Consider the following 22,143-nt stretch of genomic DNA (forward strand, 5'->3'; position numbering starts at 1 on the left):
TTGGATCACGACTATGCTGGTCAAACATACCAACCTCCAGTACTCTGTTTTTTAATCCTTTAACTGTGAAATTCAATTTCATGGTTATTCCGGTTAGATATCTACCAAGCCATGTTGCCTCAATAAACTTGAGACACTTCAACAAGAAACACTTCCAAACAGGACATTCCTCAATAAAAGACAGATTTTGGTACATAAATTACTTTCTGCAGTTAAGTGTAATGAAATTTTGAGTGGATATATCAGATCTCTGCAGAACAATGGTTAAAGTTTGGTACTTATAACAATAGTTTTTTTTTCTTTTTTAACAACTAAGTTAAGGGGAGATAAACACACCAACTCTGGTTGTCAAGTGGCAGTGAGACAAACAGACACACACATATATGTCATCATTCCACATCCATGTCCTATGTTGACATTGGTTTGATGATTTAAACAGGATCCAACTGGTCTAACGACTGCTTTGGCATGGTTTCAATTGTTGGATGCCCTTTCTAATGCCAGCCACTTTAAAGAGTCCTGGGTACTTTTTATGCGACACCAGCACTAGTGAAGTCACCATGTAGCTTGTAAGACTAAGGTCCTCTTTGACAGAGTGAGTCAAAGGGAACTTGGAATCTTGCAAGTTGCATGGGGACCTCACTGGTGCTGGTGCCATAAAAATAGCACTCAGTATGACAGGCTTCTACATGTTTTAGTCTATCAAATTCCCTCACAAGGCATTGGTCAGCTTAGGGCTATAGTAGAAGACACTTGCCCAAGGTGCCACACAATGTAACTGAACCTGAAAGCACATGGTTGTAAAGTAGCTTCTTGTCAAGTTTTGTGATTTGCTTATTTCGTAAGCACAGGTATAAGAACAAGGATCAAATAGCTGTCATCATCATCATCATCATCATCGTTTAACGTCCGCTTTCCATGCTAGCATGGGTTGGACGATTTGACTGAGGACTGGTGAAACCGGATGGCAACACCAGGCTCCAATCTAATTTGGCAGAGTTTCTACAGCTGGATGCCCTTCCTAACGCCAACCACTCAAGAGTGTGAATTTCTATCTCACCATACCAGAAGCACAACAAACAGCAGAATATACGAGAAGGGGAAACAATCAATCATAATCCTATAGAGATGGAATCAACCGTGTGTCCCCGTTTACTTTGGTTGCAATATGCAGAAAAAAACAGACCAGCTCACATAAAACTTGTGCATGCCATGTGATTGGCAGTTTCTAATTATCTAAACATTTGGGCAGTATTCGTTACATATTGCTTGGAAGTTCAATACGTGACACTTCTTAACCACACTGCCATGCCTAGATATTATGTATAATTTTTTTTTTTTGAGGCGTGATGTGAAGTTAGTCCCAGTCCTAAAATGGTTTATAATAAAAGGTATAACTTTGTAGTGAAACCACCTCTCTTGGTTATTTATTTACAAATGCGAACGTAGCGGGTAACATCTATCTCTTTCCCGCCTTGGACCCTGCTGTGTCCATCACCCTGACTGACTCTAATTTGCGCAGCATTTGTCTCCAGTTCTGTATCGCGCCAGGGTGCATACCGACCAATCGTGGCCATCTAATAAGGTCACGTGAGAGAGTGTTTGTTTGATGTTTCTGGAGCCTCTTTGTACCTATAAATAGCCTGCTTTATCCACTCCAGTTTGATGCGGCTACAGACCTTCTAAGGTCTGGTCGTTGACCACGTAACACCAACCAGCCAGTTTCCAGCGACGACACCAACACCATCGTTCAACTGTTTACTACAAGCTTTGTCGCCAACGTCAACACGACGTCTCTACATACACAAGCTACCAACAGCAACCGCAGCTTGTCTCAACCCTGTTTGTGTGAATTGTTTTACCACGAAATAACCAGAATTCGATACCTGCAAGAAACCCCTGTATCAAGTAGCCGGCTCGGCATAGAAGCCTCAACTGCACAACATGTGACTTAGCTCTGCCTCAACACCTCAACCTCTTATATACAGACTTTCAATCTACTGTGTACCTTAACTGAGAACTGGTATTTCACATCCTTGTGTTCTGGACTTTTAATGTCCTTATTATAGACTGTTTTCTATGCTCTGTATCTCTTGCATTCACATACATATATTTGTATACACACTCTTTGTTTACATGACGGCCTGTCTTATATTGTGTTTAAGTATGTCGCATTCACACTCACACAGACATTCTAGTTGACAACCAATAAACCTTACTGTTATACATCTTTACCGGTTGAGTCTCTATCTTTTCCTTGCTGGCAATTTCCTCGCATTTCACATGTGAGTACCCTTATGTTATAGTATATAATATATATTTTTGTGTCGACCGTGCGACGCGTTAAAAGGAGCCTGTTCCACTCGTCACCATTCTTCTTTGGTTCGCACGGTCGTTCTCTACAACATCATCAGCAACAATGTGAAACTTAAATGAAGAAAAGTTGGTGACAGGAAGCCCAAACAGCAGAAATGAAGCAAACTCTTCCGTGTTCTACACTCAAAATTGTGTCACCAGACTTATTGAATTTTTTGCTTGAAAATATCTTTGGAATTCCATATTAATTCCATATTTGTAAAATATGGATATTACAATGCTGAAAAAAAATTTGGTTTATTTAATTTTTTTTTTTTTCCAAAATTTTAATTTTCCGCTTTAATTTTGGTTTCATAAGACCGATAGAATGTTGATTTTAAAAAAGAGATAACACCAAACATCGGAATTATAAGGATCAAAGCAGATTCCTCCTGGAACGAGTCCCTGAAATACGATTTACAAAAAAAAAAAAAAAAAAAAGAACCATAGCAACAGGTGCTGCATTAAGGGGGACGTAACACCGTGGGAGCTCTCTAGTGCAATCGAGTGAAAGAGAGAAATTATAGTCGTTGTCCCGATTGCGTCAACCTGTGTTCTGAGCAGCATCGAGGATTTCCTTGATTAACAATAGTTATGCCGACAATAACTGTAAATCGAAATGTATTGTTTGAAGCTCTTGACAAAACATACAGTAAGTCCATTATTTTACAACGTTATGCATATTTTTATAACAACTGATAATTTGTCTCTTGTTCCCCCCCTCCTACCACTGTTTTCTTTACAATTATTTCGGCGTGTCGGATAATACCTTGCGGTATTTCTTCCTATATTTTATGTTGTCCAGTGTTCAAATTCCACCGAGGCCTACATTGCCTTTCATCTCTCCGGGGGGGGGGGGGGTCGATTTGAAATAAAGTACCAGTCAAGCGCCGGAGTCGGTGGTAGCGAATAATTATCCCCATCCTTTTAAAATTGTTGGTTTTGTACTTGAATTATTTCAAGTCAAAGATGACCCCCTCCCCTCCCGTCAGAATTTGAATTTAAAATCTAAAAGACCAGAAGAAAATACCGCAAGTTACGCCCCCCCCCCCCCCAAGCTCTAACGATTCTGCCAGCACACTCTTCTTTCAGAAATGAAAACACCCTCGCACATACACACATACCTTTATAAAGAATCTGATGTAATCGACGTGATTTCGGTGAAATCGCTCTTTGCACGCCGTCAAATGTTATTTTAAAAGGTTGTTTATATTTTCTCCGAGTGTTTTCCGACGTATTGATGTCAACAGATCTTTCGATCTGTATATGCACGAGGGACTGCAAAGCGGAACAAGACTGAAGGTAGTGAATTAAAGGGAACTAAAATCGTGTATATTATTATTCATATATCAATTGTTAAACAATCGACAAACAAGACTAACAGCAATCGTCGGTAAAGTTATCGGAAAGAGACCACATAGAAGCAAGCTTCGGTCGGTTTACAATTAAACCATTATTTTACGTAAATGATTGACTACAAAGATTAATTAAATTGGGTTAATGGTTAAAGTTAACCGAGTTGGTGACTGAGTTAAATACAGGGACAGGTGTGTCATTGTGGTAAGAAGTCTGCTTCCCAACCACATAGCTTCGGGTCCAGGCCTACTGTATGACCGATCAAAGCCGTGGTTCTGGTAAACGGAAACTGGAAGAAGCCCGTCGTGTGTGCATATGTGTGTCTCACTACTGCTTGATGTAATGTACCCGTATTGGTTTGTTTATATCCCCGTTACCAAGCGGTTCGGCAAAAGAAGTGATAGAACAAAGTATTAGGCTTTAAAATAGGTATTGGGTTCGATTCGGTCGACTCAAGGCAGTGCCCCAGCATGATCGCAGTCTAATGACCTGAAACAAATAAAAGGTGAGCGATACCGTTTTATGGTGTATTTTATGCACCTTCGAATCTTTGTAGACTTTCTTGGACTCCATAATGTTGTGTAAACTAACATTCTAGCAACCAATGATGGAATCTGTGATTAGTAAGACTAATCAAACTGATTCCATTATCTTTTTATACTCTTACTTGTTTCAGTCATTTGACTGCGGCCATGCTGGAGCACCGCCTTTAGTGGAGTAAATCGACCCCAGGACTTATTCTTTGTAAGCCTAGTACTTATTCTATCGGTCTCTTTTGCCGAACCGCTAAGTTACTGGGACGTAAACACACCAGCATCGGTTGTCAAGCGATGTTGGGAGGACAAACACTGACACACAAACATACACATACACATTCATACGACGGGCTTCTTTCAGTTTCCGTCTACCAAATCCACTCACAAGGCTTTGGTCGGCCCGAGGCTATAGTAGAAAACACTTGCCCAAGGTGCCACGCAGTGGGAATGAACCCAGAACCATGTGGTTGGTAAGCAAGCTACTTACCACACAGCCACTCCTGCGCCGTGGTAAATTATAATATATTTTTATTAACAATAAAACATTCATCGTCATCATTTAACGTCCGTTTTCCACACTGGCATGGGTTGGATGGTTTGACAGGAGCTGGCAAGCCAGAGGGTCACGCCAGGTTCCAGTCGTCTGTTTTGGCATGGTTTCTATGGTTGGATGCCCTTCCTAATGCCAACCATTTTACAGTGTGTACTGTGTTCTGTTTATGTGGTACCAGCACACATGCTTCTTACATGGCACTGATACGGGTGTTACTTACATGATGCTGGCACCAGCATGGGTACTTTATACGCGGAATCAGCATAGGGGCTTCTTACATGGCGTCAGCGTGGCTGCTTTTTATGTAACATCAGCACTACAATTTTTGTAGATATTCTGCAGGATTCCAGCATGTGATTTCAATGTGGTTCCATTTTCGTTTCATACTCAATAGCATTACCCAATTGGCAGTAGAGAAGAGACGTAACTCTGAACCTCATTAACTAAAGAGGTTAACATGCAGTTTAAGGTTGTGAAGAAAGTGAAAGTAAATTGTCCTAAAATAATGAAATAAACTTTGAAAAGAAACCGGAAATGATGACTGACATCATGCTATTTCATACAAATGATGTATGTGATTAACCAATGTATAGAGCTTACATCTATATTAATAAAAGCGAAATTCTGTCTGTACATCTGGGACCCCTGTATCTCAGTCTACATTTGCTCTACATATTATACATTTCTGGAATTAGAATGATCTCAGGATTGAAAATCTGCCCTTCATTTGGTTCTTGGACATCCAGCATTGGGATCTGATTTAAAAGTATTTGGGTTGCTATTTCTAGCATATAAAGCTTGACTGATTCTGCCATGTCGGTTGGCATTTGTCAGATGGCATCAAATCAAGGAGGAGGTAGATGACATTCGCTTCATTAAATTTACACTCTCTGAGTGGTTGGCGTTAGGAAGGGCATCCAGCTGTAGAAACTCTGCCAAATTAGATTGGAGCCTGGTGTTGCCATCCGGTTTCACCAGTCCTCAGTCAAATCGTCCAACCCATGCTAGCATGGAAAGCGGACGTTAAATGATGATGATATGCTGTGCTTGAGAAAACCCGGCAAGCCAAGTGAGACCCTAACCGTGGCCTATGCATGTCCAGCCCATTTAAGAGTCCTCTTCAATCATTGGACAATAAACCACGCATGCAAAGACCTGTTGAGGCAAGTGAAATCATTGTCGTGGCCAATGACAGTACTGCCTGATTGGCACCTGTGCCAGTGGAACGTATAAGCGCCATTCGAGTGTGATCGATGTCAGGGCCGCTGACTGTTTCCCATGCCGGTGGCATGTAAAAAGCACCATTCAAGCATAATCGTTGCCAGCATTGCCTGACTGGCTCCTGTGTCAGTGGCACGTAAAAAACACCATTCAAGTGTGGTCGTTGCCAGTGCCGCTGGACTGGTTCCTGTGCAGGTGGCACGTAAAAGCACCCGCTACACACTCTCTGAGTGGTTGGCATTAGGAAGGGCATCCAGCTGTAGAAACTTTTCCAGATCAGATTGGAGCATGGTGTAGCCTTCTGGCTTGCCAGCCCTCAGTCAAACCGTCCAACCCATGGCCAGCATGGAAGGTGGACGTTAAATGATGATGATGATAAGAACTTTGGGACAAATTGGCCAACAGTTGGAATTCAACTTGGACTGGAACAATAAAATAATTGCATTACAGAATTAATTCTCATCCGTCCTTAACCTCTGACCAAACACCACCGGGGCATATATTCATTATAGATGTATCATAGTCATGCTATTTAGATCTGATTAGTTTTATGTCACAGGCCCAATTAGCACTCTACAGGAGCTAACTTAAATGTCTGCACAGAGTGCGGCTTTAAGCTAGTATTTAATAAAACTTGAAAAATGGATTAAAATGCAGTTTATGGTTGTATCTTTAGCTAATCATGAAATATATGTGTGTGTAATCAGTGAGCAAAGTTAACTGTCTCAAGCCTGGGCCCTTGTGTCTAACCTTACCCTCCACCTGGGTTCCCAAGCAGAAAAATAAATAGTTCAAGAGTAATGATTACAGGCAAAGCAATGGACAGAATCAGTTGTATCTTCTTTCTACATTTGTTCTTTGTTATCACTTTACTGGGAATGTGGCATGATGGGGGTTAATGAACATTGAATGGTTTTGTCTGTTACAAGAAAAAAGGGGCATTCCTGTAGAATGGAGTCTGGAATTATCTAATTCCGCTAGATGTATATGTTTTAAGTATTGTAGATTACAATTCTCAAAAAGCAAAAAAAATGTCAGCATGAAGAACAAAATCATCCACATTGATACTCCCCACCTCTAAAATAAGCTTCATCATCATCATCATCATCGTTTAACGTCCGCTTTCCATGCTGGCATGGGTTGGACAATTTGACTGAGGACCGGTGGACCAGGAGGCTACACCAGGCTCCAATCTGATCTGGCAGAGTTTCTACAGCTGGATGCCCTTCCTAATGCCAACCACTCCGAGAGTGTAGTGGGTGCTTTTACGTGTCACCGGCACGAAGGGCAGTCAGGCGGTACTGGCAACGGCCATGCTCAAAATGGTGTCTTTTACGTGCCACCTGCACAGGAGCCAGTCCAGCGGTGTCATTATTATTACTATTGTAAAACGGGAAGCTGGCGGAATCGTTAGCATGCTGGGCAAAATGCTTAGTGGCATTTTATTCATTTTTATGTTCTGAGTTCAAATGCCGTTGAGGTTGGCTTTACTTTTCATCTTTTTGGGGGTCGATGTTATCAACTTGTTCCCCCAACTCGAAATCACTGGCCTTGTGCTAAAATTTGAAACCATTGTTATTATTATTACTCTGTTTTTTTTTTCCAGCTGATGAAGAATTTGCAGATCTTTGTTTTGACTTTGGACTTGAATTGGATGAAGTGGTGAGTAATATGTTGTACCTGTATATTCAAAGTCAACATCAGGCATGGCCAGTGTGGTTGAGAAGCTCACTTTGCAATCCATGTAGTTTTGGGTTCAGTCCCACTGCACAGCACCTCGGGCAAGTGTTTTCTATTATAAATCCCAGGCTAACTGATACCTTTGAGTGTGAATCTGGTAGATGGAAACTGTGTGGAAGCTCATATGGACATAAATAAACCAACACTGTTTGTCAAATCGTGGTGGAGGCCAAACACAAAGACGTGCGCGCATGTGTTTGTTTGTGTTTGGTCCTCTACCACCACTTGACAACCAGAGTTGGTTTGTTTACATCCCCATAACTTAGCAATTTGGCAAAAGAGACCAATACAGCAAGTACCAGCCTTTATGAATAAGTACTGGAATGGATTTGTTTTTTGACTAAACCCTTCGAGGTGGTGCCCCAGCATGGCCACAGTCCAATGACTGATACAAGAAAAATGATAAATATTGAATAAAACCAATGTTAAATCTCATGTAATGAATCATTGATTGTGAAGGCACATGGCTTAGTGGTTAGGGTATTCGTAAAGCCATGAGTTCGAGTCCCAGTCGTGCACTATATCCTTGAGCAAGACACTTTATTACACATTGCTCCACTCCACTCAGCTGGCAAAAATGACTTGTAACTGTACTTCAAAGGCCTGGCCTTCTCACATTTTTTGTGATGCTGAATCATCATCATTTAACATCAGTTTTCCATGGTGACATGGGTCTCCCCAAGGACTATGTTAAGGGTATGCATGTCTGTTGTGTACTCAGCCACTTGTATATTAGTTTCATGAACAGGCTGTTCTGTTTATTGGATCAACTGGAACTCTTGTCATCATTACCGACAGAAAGCCAGTAAATCATTTGTCCCAGTCAACCACATAAGTAAAGATATCTAAATATAAGCTGCCATACCAGTTTATCATTCATTTATACTTGATCAGTAAATATAACCTAATTAATGATAATTATCTCAAATATCCTAAATCTATAAGCATAACCCCTTAGTTATCCCACGTCTTTTGTTTGGCCTTTTTCGCCAACTTCTTCATAGTTTCCATTTCTAATAATAGACATCCGAGAAAGCCATGGTAGCTAAAGAACAAGGAGATACTCAGGTGACCAGCGATTTATCTGAAGAGATTGTTTATAAAATAGACATTCCAGCTAACAGGTATGTTTGCGCTTGAAAAGCTAAGTTTTTCATATCAAGCCTTGCTTCTATTTATTTCATCCTCTGTTACTTTTTCTTTTTTTTGTTTGTTCTTCTGCCTAGTATTCGGATTTCTTGGTTGTTGTGATGGAATCGTTGTTGTTCTTTGCTTTTCTGGTCCTGTTACCAGCTGTTTTAAGAATTTGATAGTCTGTGATAAACTGCATCATCATCATGCTGGCATTGGTTGGATAGTTCAACAGGATCCAATGGTTTAGAGGGGTGTGTTGAGCTCCAGTGTCAACTTTGACCTCGTTTCTACACCTGGATGCTCTTCCTAACACCTGCCTCTTTACAGCATGAACTGGATGCTTTATTTCATGTCACCATCACTAGTGAGATTGCCAAGTAACTCACAAGACAAAAATAAAGGCCTCTCGATTCAGTGAGGGTGTATTAGAGAGGAGGGAGTTGGCTAAAGTATGAATAAAGAAACAGGCACAGGTATCCTGCTATAGAGAAGATATGTGGCTACCCCACATTATATATGGGTGGGTGAGTGGATCCAGTGGAATCATTCAAGTTACGGAAGGAAAAAAAAAAAAAAAGATGCTTTGCAGTTATTTGTTCTGGCTCCGTATATTCTGAGTTCAAATCCTGGTGAGGTCAGTTTTGCATTTCAGGCTTTCAGGGTTGATAAAATAAAGTACCATTCAAGTACTGGGATTGTTAGTATCAACACAACCCGTCTGCTTGAAATTGCTGACCTTCTCACTAAAATTGGTAACAATTCTTTGTTAACCCTTTAGCATTCAGAAAAAACACCACTTGAGCGTGGCCGTTGCCAGTACCGCCTGATTGGCTTCGTGCCGGTCGCACGTAAAAGCACCCACTACACACTCTGAGTGGTTGGCATTAGGAAGGGCATCCAGCTGTAGAAACTCTGCCAGATCAGATTGGAGCTTGGTGCAGCCATCTGGTTCGCCAGTCATCAGTCAAATCGTCCAACCCATGCTAGCATGGAAAGCAGATGTTAAACAATGACGAAGATTATTCCTTCAAATGTATTGTTTATTTATTGACATCGTTTTGAATTATCTTGTAGCTTCAAGATTTCAATGGTTTGTTTGTATATTTTCAGAATTACATTGTAGGGTAGGTGTGAGAGGTTGGATCTGGCCAGTCTGAACATAAAATAGGTAGAATATTAGGGCTGGATATGGTTGGTTTAAATTTATCATTCATTATCTTATAGCTTCAAGATGTTGATATTGTGACTGTGTATTTTTAGAATGACATTGTAGGATAGGTGTGAGAGGCCAGAACTGTCTGGTCTGAACATATAACATGTAGAATATTTGGGCCAGATATGGCTGGTTTAAATGTTAAAGGGTTAAAAGAACGACTTTTGAAAGACTGTTATAAGAGCATTAAAACAACCTACTGATTTCTATTTATGTTCTGTTACAAGATTAAATTCCACTCAACAGGTATGATCTGCTGTGTGTTGAAGGTCTGGTCCGAGGGCTACTCATCTTTCTTGAGAAGTAAGTTTATTCTTTCATTTATATTTTCCCTTATTAGTTTTGTCATTATCTGTAACAATAATACTTCTAATTGATATCTCCCTTCATTAACAACCTATACGATACTGTGGCACTTGTGGCTAGTCTTCCTCTTGCCAAACTTAGGATACATATTCAGTGACCATCAAAACTCCAGCTTCATTGTCGATATTTTGTATGGGAGAATGAATGCAATGATAATATCTACAGGGTTGGCCAAAAGTCACCCGACAGTAAATAAAAATTCCATAAATACTTAATATTCAATTTTAATTATTCATTTCAATTATGACTGTTTAATAATTGAATCCTGTGAATTAAAATCAGTTTTTTTTTTCCAAGATTTTTCTATTTATTAGCAAAGTCTCATATAAAATAATTTTTTGTTTTAATCTTAGAATTACATGGGTTTTGATTTTTGATTTACTGTCAGCTGACTTTTGGCCAACCCTGTATATGGTTAAGATCTAGTTCAGGGTACTGACTAAACACTGATGTGTGGATATTTTAGATACACTCTGTAGAACTGACACTTTAGTCATAACACTTTAGTCATAACAAAGATTTCTAAGTTCAGAAATCTTTTATTTTTTTTACTTGTTTCAGTTATTGAACTATGGCCATACTGGAGTACCACCTTGAAAGATTCAGTCAAGCAAATCAAACACAGTGCATATTTTTAAACACGGCACTTATCCTATTGGTCTCTTTTGCTGAATTGCTAAGTTACAGGGATGTAAGCAAACCAATACCAGATGTTGAGTGGTGGTGGGAGACAAACAGACACACACACACATGTATACATGTGCCTATGCATACACTCACACACACACATATATATGATGGACTTCCACACAGTTTCCATCCATCAAATTCACTCCCAAGGTATTGGTTAGCACAGGGCTATAGTATTGCCCAAGGTGCTGTGCAATGGGCCTTAATCTAAAACCACATGGTTGCAAGCAAAGTTCTTAATCACATAGCCATACTTTCACTTGTATGTCATTAATTTGTAGCAACATACTCGAAAGAAATCTCTCATGTTGTTTCCTATTTCTATGATATGGGAAAATCCATTTTCTGCTGCTGAGTTTGTGGACTTTAGAAACTGCATCACTGTGTCTCTGTTGATGTCATTTCAGAATAGACATTCCTGTTTATCAAAAGGTGGAGCCTGAAAAACCACAGAGATTGCATATCAAACCTTCGGTGAGTATTTCTTTGATTTTGGTCAGTTAAAGATGTAGCAGAATCGGACTTTTTTTTCTTGTATTTAAAAAGAAATTTTTTATGGTTTAATCTATGAAAATGTTGCAGGATTAGTCACACCTAACATTTAATCTTCTAAATTAGAGTCAGCATCCATTAGCAATGCAGTGCATTCTTTTGTTCTTGTTGGGGAGGCATAGACATGGCTGTGTGGTTAAGAAGTTTTCTTCCTAACCACATGGTCTCTGGTTCAGTCCCATTGCAATGCACCTTGGGCAAATATCTTTTACTATAGGCCAAGGCCAACTAAAGCGTGTGAGTTTGGTTGGCAGAAACTGAAAGACGCCCATCGAATATGTGTGTGTGTTTATTTTTGTGTCTCTTTGACTAGATATTGCATGGCAGTTGTAAATGAATGTCACTGTTATACAAGCAGTGTTGTTTATATTCTGCAAAAATATGCCTGGCCATGGGGAAATATTACCTTGCTTGGAAACAAATAGGTGAAGGTTGGCATCGGAAAAGGAACCTAATCATAGAAAATTTGTCTCAATAAACTCCATCTGATCCATGCAAGCATGGAAAAGTAAACATTAACACAATGATGATAATGCTTGTTTTGTAACCTAGAACTGAGATTGAATTAAAACAGTATTCTTATATGGTTCATTGCATTTTTCCTAAATGTCTTTTTTTGCTCTTCTGTTTTTCTCGTTTGTGACCAGACAGCCGAGGTTCGTCCACATTGTGTTGCAGCTGTACTAAGGAACATCACTTTCAATAAGGTTTGAACTGTTTTCTATAATCTCATCTCTTCTGTTTTTCTGTTCTTTTATTTCCCTTTGTTAGTTTCATATCTCTTTCAACATTCGGACGAGCATTAAAGGAAGACTTAAGCAAAATCATCAGTTTTAAATTAAACTTACATCTCATTAACTATTGACGATTCCATGCCTTTTATGTGTATGTGTATATGTGTGTGTCTGTACGCACTCATGCATAAAAAGCACTGGTGATGGTGTCGCATAAAGAGCACCCATTACACTCTGTTAAGTGGTTGGCATTATTAGCAAGGGCATCCAGCTATAGAAATGAAGCCATAAACAGACTATGGAATCTGTTACGGCCCTTGTCTTTGCCAGCTCCTGTCAAGCCAGTCAACCCATGCCAGCTTGGAAAACAGACATTAAATGATGGTGATGATCCTATGAATTGTCAGGAACTGCTAATAATTGGTCCCTAGCAGTGTATGAATTAACCACAGCAAAGTAACAAAACTTCTTACCACTTACAACAGACATTCCCAGACTGTACCTATTTATTTCTAACCAATTCAGTTGGACAATTGCAAGTTAAAATATGAGTCCAAGCATGACTGTGTGGTTTAGAAATTCTCTACACACTGACATAGTTCTGGGTTTTGTGGAGTGACAATAATGTCTTCATGAATGGCAACATTCCTGTTAAAATTTTCTGCAAATTTGAAGAGAAAAGTTTATTTTGTGATTGCATTATATATGGGCCATTTTGTGATGGTGTTGTATATATATATATTTTTTCTCTTTTTACTCAGGCTCGCTACAATAGTTTCATTGAGTTGCAGGAGAAGCTACATCAAAATCTTTGCAGGTGAACATTTTATGTTGCATTCTTCTCTTTTTCTTTGTATTGTTTTATTTTTCCTTCTGTAAGGGGCAGTGGATTATTGGTAGAGCATGTTATTTCAGCTCTTTGTATTCAAATCCCATTGAAGTTAGCTTTGTCTTCTATCCTCTTGGAAGTTGATAAAATAAAGTACCAGTCATGTACTGAGGTTTATGGCATTGACTAATTCCTTCTCAATATTGCTGACCTTGTGCTTAAATTAGAAACCATTGTTTTTCATATTGTAAGGATGGGAGATTGGCAGAAACATTAACATATCCTGGCATTTCTTCTAGTTCCTTACATTCTGTGTTCAAATCCCACTGAGGGCAGCTTTGTTTTTCATCCCTCCTGCATCAATAAAATATAGTACCAGTCACATATATTGACGTCAGTGTAATCAACTAAGTCCCCCCTCCCCTCAGCAATACTGGCCTTATGCTTAAAGTAGAAGGAATTCCTTATTTTTTATCATATCAGTAATCTTATTGATATTCTGTATTCAAATTCCAACAAAGTGACCTTTGCTTTTACATCCGTCCAGGGTTGATAAAATAAAATACCAGTCAGGTATTGGGGTTGACGGTTTTGTCTAATTCCCTCCTCTCAATATCACTAGATTTGTATCTAAAGTAGAAACAACTGTTGTTGTTATTATTATTATTATTAAGGTAACGAGCTGGCAGAATCATTAGCATACTGGGCGAAATGCTTAGTGGTATTTCGTCTGTCTTTACATCCTGAGTTCAAATTCCGCCAAGGTCAGCTTTGCCTTTCATCCTTTCGGGGTTGATAAATTAAGTACCAGTTTAGTACTGGTGTTGATGTAATTGACTAATCCCCTCCCCCATAATTTCAGGCCTTGTGCCTATAGTTGAAAGGATTATCATTATTTCAACCAGTGGCGAGCTGGCAGAATCGTTAAGGTGTCAGACAAAGTGCATAGTGGATTTCTCTTGGCTGTATGGTGTGAGTTCAAGTGCTATGAAAGTCAACTTTGCGTTTCATCTTTCAAGGTTGATAAAATAAGTATCATTTGAGCATTGAGGTATATGTTATCAACTTACCTGCCTCCCTACTTTGTTGGTCTTTTGTCCAAATTTGAAACCATTGTTATTTCAATTTCTGTGTAAGTGTAATTTACATCATTTCAACTCTTTAAATTGGTATTTGGAACATAAACTAACATGAAATTTTAGTGGAAGGTTTTAATTTAGATCACTTAAGAGCATGAACTCTATACCATAGAACACAGGGAGTGGTTTCATGTAATTTTGGTAACAAAAGGGTTAATCTTCTTACCATTTTATTTTTCAGAAAGCGTTCATTGGTTGCTATTGGAACGCATGATTTGGATACTCTTGAGGGACCATTCAGTTATGAGGCACATCCACCTTCAGAGATTAAATTTCAGCCTCTCAATCAGTCGAGAAGTTTCACTGCCAGTGAACTGATGGATTTTTATGCTGTAAGTGTATAAAGTTTTATGATGTGTGTGTATTTAGAGGGGTATGCGCTTGAGGGAAAGAAACTGCATACGAGGTGGATGTTTCAATTATCATTTTGCTATGAATTTCTTCATTTCCAAAATGGAATGGATGAGAATATTTTTAATCTTGAGAATTTGCATACTGTCCACGCAGTAAAATAGTTGCCATTAGGAAGGGCATCCCGGTGTAGAAACCATGCTAAAGCAGACAGTAGTGCCTGGTACACTCTTCTGACTTGTCAGTTCCTTTAATGTCCATTTTCCATGCTAGTATGACGGTTTGACAGGTGTTGGCAAGGCTGGGAGCCGTACCAGGCTTCATTGTCTATGTTGGCATGATTTACAATTTGGGACTCAATTCCACTGTGAAAACACCATGGCCAAATGGCCTTGCAAGTAAATTTGCTTAACAGTAACTGCAGAAGTCCATCTTATATATATGTGTGTGTGTGTGTAAGCAAACATTCAAACACTACGGTTTGAAATAAGTTGTCACTATTGTTAATATCATCTGTGGATAAAATTTAAAATTTATGGTATCAACAGTAGTAACATAGGTGGTTCGCAGGCAAAAAGCATTATTTAGCTATAAATTACAAATCAGCATGAAGCGTAAGGATGCAGAGAAGCATCAACCTGCTAGAAATAAGAGCTAAAGCCTTAATTAAACCACCGTAAAGCACCAAGATAAGAGAAATAACGGTAGGCGAGGAAACGGAAAGAATTAATACATTCAAAAGCACAACGATATGTATATATATATATATATATATATATATATATATATATATATATAATATATGTGTGTGTGTGTGTGTGTTTACATTTCTGCTTCTGTGAAAACATTTGGTCATAGTTGGTGAAGTTGCTGTCAGTGGGTCATCCATAGGCTTTGTGTATTTGAAGATGTATGGCATATGTCTTTGAGGTCTCTTTCTTGAAAAATATGAAAGGGTTGGTGACGGAGAAGGTATCCATCAGTAAAACAAAATCTCATTAATATATTCATCTCACTCAAAGGCAGTGAGTTGACAGAATTGTTAGCATGCCAGGCAAAATGCTTAGCAACATTTCATCTGTCTTTATGTTCTGAGTTCAAATTCCGCTGAGGTTGACTTTGCCTTTCATCTTTTCGGGGTTGATAAAATAAGTACCAGTTAAACACTGGGTTTAATGTAATTGACATACCCCATTTCCCCAAACTTGCTGGCCTCGTACCAAAATTTGGAAATATATTCATCTAATCCATGCTGGCTTGGAACAAGGGATATAAAAATGAAGGAACAAACCTATGTTTAATAATCTGAGGAAATTATAATTGTATTAAAAATAATTCATCTCAGGTATGGTTACTATTGTGGAGGCGCAATGGCCCAGTGGTTAGGGCAGCGGACTCGCGGTCGGAGGATCACGGTTTCGATTCCCAGACTGGGCGTTGTGAGTGTTTATTGAGCGAAAACACCTAAAAGCTCCGGCAGGGGGTGGTGGCAACCCCTCTTGTACTCTTTCGCCCCAACTTTCTCTCACACTTTCTTCCTGTTTCTTGAGTATTGCTGTGATGGACTGGCATCCCAACCAGCTGGGGGGAACACATATGCCATAGAAACCGGGAAACCGGGCCTGGCTAGGCTTTGAAAGGACGCATAAATAATGGTTACTATTGTTTTATTAATTTTCAGACTGACAGCCACCTTCGCCATTATCTGCCAATCATCAGAGACAAGCCTGTGTATCCTGTGATATACGACAGTAACCGGGTCGTTCTTTCTCTTCCACCAATAATAAATGGTATGTTTATCTTGTTTGTAGTGGCTTTGTTGTATCACCCTGGGTCTGTTCTGATTGGGTAACATTATGAAGTAGAGTGAGTTGGCCAAATGACTAGACATTGATTAATGTCCGTGTGGTGCTGTTTATAGTAATTGTAAACACAATGTTGATGTTTGTGATGGTGGTGATGGTTACTGGTGTTGTTCAACTGAGTCTTGTCTGCCTTGTATTGTGTACCCGTAATAACTTCCATTTATTGATTTTAAATTCTCAGCAACTCCCGCCAAACACAGTCTCTAATTAACTAGTACATTTGTTGGCACATAAGATGAACCACTATTTGTCAAGTATACATTGTGGAAAAAACCAATTTAGTATGTTTCAGCATATTGCTATACTTAAGAAGACCCACCCACCTACCCACCTAAAAAGCACTAGTGATGGTGCCACGTGAAAAGCACCAGTGATGGTGCCACATAAAAAGTATTGGTGATGGTACCATGTAAAAAGCACAGGTTATGGTGCCACCTAAAAAGCACTGGTGATGATGCCATGTGAAAAGCACCCAGTATACTCTGTAAAGTGGTTGGTGTTAAGAAGGGCATCTAGCTGTAGAAAACAAACCAGAACATCTATGGAACTAGTGCAGCCTCTGGAAAACAAATGATAAATGATGATGACGATTTTAAAGTGATTTTGTAATGAAATATGTATGATTGTGTAAGTGTTAATACAATGCTGTGGCAGTCATCATCATCATCATCATCGTTTAACGTCCGCTTTCCATGCTAGCATGGGTTGGACGATTTGACTGAGGACTGGTGAAACCGGATGGCAACACCAGGCTCCAGTCTGATTTGGCAGAGTTTCTACAGCTGGATGCCCTTCCTAACGCCAACCACTCAGAGAGTGTAGTGGGTGCTTTTACGTGTCACCCGCACGAAAACGGCCACGCTCGAAATGGTGTCTTTTATGTGCCACCCGCACAAGCCAGTCCAGGGGCACTGGCAACGATCTCGCTCGAAAATCCTACAGGAGCCAGTCAGGCGGTACTGGCAACGGCCACGCTCAAAATGGTGCATCTCATGTGCCACCCGCACAAGAACCAGTCCAGGGGCACTGGCAACGATCTTACTTGGCTTGCCGGGTCTTCTCACGCACAGCCCATTTCCAAAGGTCTCGGTCCGTAGTCATCGCCTCGGTGAGGCCCAATGTACGAAGGTCTTGCCTCACCACCTCAGCCCAGGTCTTCCTGGGCCTACCTCTTCCACGGGTTCCCTCAACTGTTAGGGTGTGGCACTTTTTCACGCAGCTATCCTCCTCCATTCTCACCACATGTCCATACCAGCGCAATCGTCTCTCTTGCACGCCACAACTGATGCTTCTAATGTTCAGCTTTTCTCTCAAGATACTTACACTCTGACGGGTATTCACATTGACATTACACATCCAACGGAGCATACTGGCTTCATTCCTTGCGAGCTTACGTATGTCCTCAGCAGTTACAGCCCATGTTTCACTGCCATGTAGCATGGTTGTTCGTACGCATGCGTCATACAGTCTGCCTTTTACTCTGAGTGAGAGTCCCTTTGTCGCCAGCAGGGGTAAGAGCTCTCTAAACTTTGCCCAGGCTATTCTTATTCTAGCAGCTACACTTTCAGCGCACCCACCCCCACTACTAACTTGGTCGCCCAGATAGCGGAAGCTATCGACTACCTCTAGTTTTTCACCCTGGAATGAGATAGAAGTTGTTTCCTGTTTGTTTGCAGTCTTTATTGCACCTGAACATCTGCCACAAACAAAAACTAACTTGCTAGTTAACCTGCCTTTGATGTTGCTGCACCTCTTATGTGTCCATAGCTTGCACCGGGTACATCTTATAGAGTTACTACCTACTCCTTTTCTACATACTGAGCAGGGCCATCTACCTGAAGGGGTTTGTGTTTTATCTACCTTCCTACTTATTAGGATTTTGGTTTTAGCTAGGTTGACTCTAAGGCCCTTCAATTCTAGACCTTGCTTCCACACCTGAAACTTCTCCTCTAGTTCTGATAGTGACTCCGCAATTAGGGCAAGGTCATCAGCATAGAGGAGCTCCCAGGGGCAACCTGTCTTGAACTCCTCTGTGATTGCCTGGAGGACTATGGTAAATAATAGGGGGCTGAGGACGGAACCTTGGTGGACCCCTACCTCTACCCGGAATTCATTGCTGTACTCATTTCCAACCCTCACCTTACTGGCCGCATCTCTGTACAGATACAAGAATTAAGTATTGAAGCCATAAATTTATCATAAATTACATTATATGAGTACTGTATTTCAATTTTATTGTCTTTTACTTCAGCTGTATAGTTAGTTAGTTCTGTCTGTGCCTTGAGGCACATAAAGCCACAACAAGATATCTCCAGCCAGCTCTGTTTTCTGCCACTGTTCTGGTCTCATTCCAGCTTCTCTGCCCTTTTCATCTCCTTTCCTAGTCAATGGTCCTTCGCCATGTGGTTTTAAGGCACCCTGCTGCTCTTTTCCCCTCAGCCTCCTACTTCAGTGCCACCATACAGTTGCTTTCTCGATCTTGTCTGAGGACATGTCCAATCCAGTTCCAGCATTTAGTTGTGGTCAAAAGAATTACTATACAGGATGTAAAACTCATATTTCTGGTTATGATGCTTTATGTAACCACAACCAGTACCAGGGTAGCACACCATATATTATTAGTAGTTACAAGGCAGCAAGCTTACAGAATCATTAGTACACCAGCAAAATGCTTAGCAGAATTTCATCCATGTTTACATTCTCAGTTCAAATTCTGCCAAGCTCGACTTAGTCTGTCATCCCTCTTGGGATTGAAAAAATAACAGCTCAGCATTGGGGTTCATGTAATCAACCTATCCCCTTCCCCTAAAATTGCTGGCCTTGTGCCAAATTTGAAACCAATGTATTATTATTAGTGACAATTATTGTGCCTTACGAACTTATGTCCTTCTGGCTCCCTAGTCAACAGCATCCCGTCTCCCATCCATAAATCTGCTGCATTAGATGCAGGGGAAATTGTTTGATCCATCTTCTGATACAACAAAATGCTTATTTTGCACCTGTCCGTCACGCTATGTGCTGTGGAGAAAGAATAGTAAAACAACAGATGAAGTGGGAGTGTTGTAGTAGTGAGAGATGATAATGCAGGCAGAGAACAGTTAGAGGCTTTGCTCTGAAAACGCTAGGGAGAGAAGAGTAAAACAGAAAAAGGAGGGGCTGTGAGTGATAGTCACAGGCACAACACTTAAAGCTTCTGAAGTCAACAATATTTAAATTTTTATCGTAAATTATATTTATCAATCTCACACACGCACATGTACACAGACACACACACAGACACGCAAAGCAGCATATATGTTACATACAATAAAATGATTTCATCGATCTAAAAAACGTAAATCAACGCATGCACACATGCATATGTATGCCCATGTACATAAATAGGTATGTGTATGTGTGAGTATATATATATATGTGAATATAAACCTATATATATATATATAGAGAGAGAGAGAGAGAAAGGGGGAGATATGCCTATAAAATAAGTATGTGTGTATGTATATATAGATATCTATCTATCTATATATATATATATATATATATATATATATATATGTATATATACTTTGTGGTGGCATATATATACATACATGTGTGTTTGTGTATATGTATGTATATATATGTACATGCATGTGTGTGTGTATATATGTATACTAATATGTACATATATATGTATATATGTGTGTGTGTGTGTACTCAAACATACATTACGTGGGTGATACTTTCAACCAAGACATGACGTTACAATCGTGTCTGATTCTTCAAGTGCTTCAATTCTGTGTATGTACATATATTCACTAGATTGTTGACAATTATCAATAGTTTTCCCTGCTGTGTTGATGCACCATTTTCTATCATCAATAAAACTGTCGGCATTTTAACCGACATGGGTATGCTAGCTAAAACATAATAAAAGTGTGTCTTTTGCACCATCAAATATTCTAATGATAACATGATTATCTAACCCATATTGTTTCCTCATATTTCAGGTGACCATTCTAAAATCACTCTAGATACCAAAAATATATTTATCGAGTGTACAGCTACAGACTTAAACAAAGCCAAGGCTGTCCTGGATACTATTGTCACCATGTTTAGTCAATACTGTAGCAATCCTTTCCAGTGAGTACTCAATACCAATTCATTTCTCGCTAGAGCAGAGCTTCTCAAAGTGATTTAGGATTGCCCTCTGGAGGCTGTGGAAGATTTTCTGTGGGCTCTTGTGATGGATGGGGTGGGTGGGAGTGGTAGATGCATCTGTGCAGTTTCTTTAGTCTTTGTTTCCTATTCAAATGTCTTTTATCTTTGCTGTTTACTTGTTTCAGTCATTTGACTGTGGCCATGTTGGAGCAGCACCCTGAATAGTTTTTTTAAGTCAAGCAAATCGACCTCAGTACTTTTTGTTAAGCCTGATACTTGTTCTAACAGTCTCTTTTACCAAACTGCAAAATTACAGGGGCATAATCAAACCAACACTGGTTGTCAAGCAGTGATGGGAGAGACACAAAGACACACAAATATATATATGTGTGTATGTATGTATGTATGTATGTATGTATATATATATATATATAAATCATAAGGAGTGCATTCATTGCTAATTCCTCATCAGTCAACATCCAAGAGATCTTAGTAATATATATGTATACAACAGGCTTCTTTCAGTTTCCATCTACCAAATCCACTCACAAGGCTTTGGTTGGCCTGAGAAGACACTTGCCCAAGGTGCCATGCAGCAGGACTGAACCTGGAACCATGTGGTTGGGAAGCAAACGTTTTACCACACAGCCATGTCTGCACCTGTATTAACTTCAAAAAAACATTTAAATGTAATTTTATGATAAACTGCTTGTTCACTGCAATGATAACAATAACAATAACCACATCATCAACAACAACCAACAACAATAATAATAATAATCTTCTCTCCTATAGGCAGAAGGCCTGAAATTTTGGGGGAGGGGGTAAGTCGATTACATCGATCTCAGAGCTTGACTGGTACTTAATTTATCAACCCCAAAAGGCAAAGTTGACCTCAATGGAATTTGAACTCAGTGCCTAAAGATGGACAAGATGCTGCTAAACATTTTGCCTGGCATGGTACCGATTCTGCCAGCTCGCTGCCTTAACAATAATAATAATGATATTTGTTTTAATGTCTGTGATTACCTGGGTTAGATGGAGTCTGTTGAGGCAGAATTTCTACGGCTGGATGCTCTTTCTGTTGCTAACTTTCACTTATTTCCAAACAAGATGACATTTCCCAATGGCCCAGACATGTTTTCCATGGCAGCTGGAAGACAAACAACACTTGTTTTCTACTATCACACAATGAGAAGACTAGAGAGGAGAGACACACACACACACACACACACACTGTATGTATGCATGAGAAACACCATGCAGTCCTGATGATTTAGATTAAGATAGTAATTTCTGGTTTTAATAAGATTTTATCCAGAATTTCATTGCTGTTTTAAATATTTGCATTGATTTACATTTCTTCGTT

The 22,143-nt window shown here is 39.7% G+C and overlaps 1 protein-coding gene across 1 annotated transcript in view; it reads left to right on the forward strand.

Annotated features, from left to right (window-relative positions):
• The first annotated feature begins 2,878 nt into the window (after nt 1–2,878).
• The window catches only part of LOC106883974 (phenylalanine--tRNA ligase beta subunit), a 32,902-nt gene continuing 13,637 nt past the window's right edge, over nt 2,879–22,143 (forward strand). The window contains exons 1-10 of the mRNA XM_089342380.1: nt 2,879–3,007; nt 7,628–7,683; nt 8,785–8,885; nt 10,355–10,411; nt 11,572–11,638; nt 12,364–12,423; nt 13,212–13,267; nt 14,600–14,750; nt 16,451–16,559; nt 20,624–20,756. Coding sequence (XP_089198506.1) covers nt 2,950–3,007; nt 7,628–7,683; nt 8,785–8,885; nt 10,355–10,411; nt 11,572–11,638; nt 12,364–12,423; nt 13,212–13,267; nt 14,600–14,750; nt 16,451–16,559; nt 20,624–20,756 — 848 coding nt within the window. The 5' untranslated portion in view covers nt 2,879–2,949. The remainder of the gene's footprint in view (nt 3,008–7,627; nt 7,684–8,784; nt 8,886–10,354; nt 10,412–11,571; nt 11,639–12,363; nt 12,424–13,211; nt 13,268–14,599; nt 14,751–16,450; nt 16,560–20,623; nt 20,757–22,143) is intronic.

This window comes from Octopus bimaculoides, chromosome 26 (genome assembly GCF_046866305.1).
Source record: "Octopus bimaculoides isolate indiv1 chromosome 26, ASM4686630v1, whole genome shotgun sequence".
NCBI classification, from domain to species: Eukaryota; Metazoa; Mollusca; class Cephalopoda; order Octopoda; family Octopodidae; genus Octopus; species Octopus bimaculoides.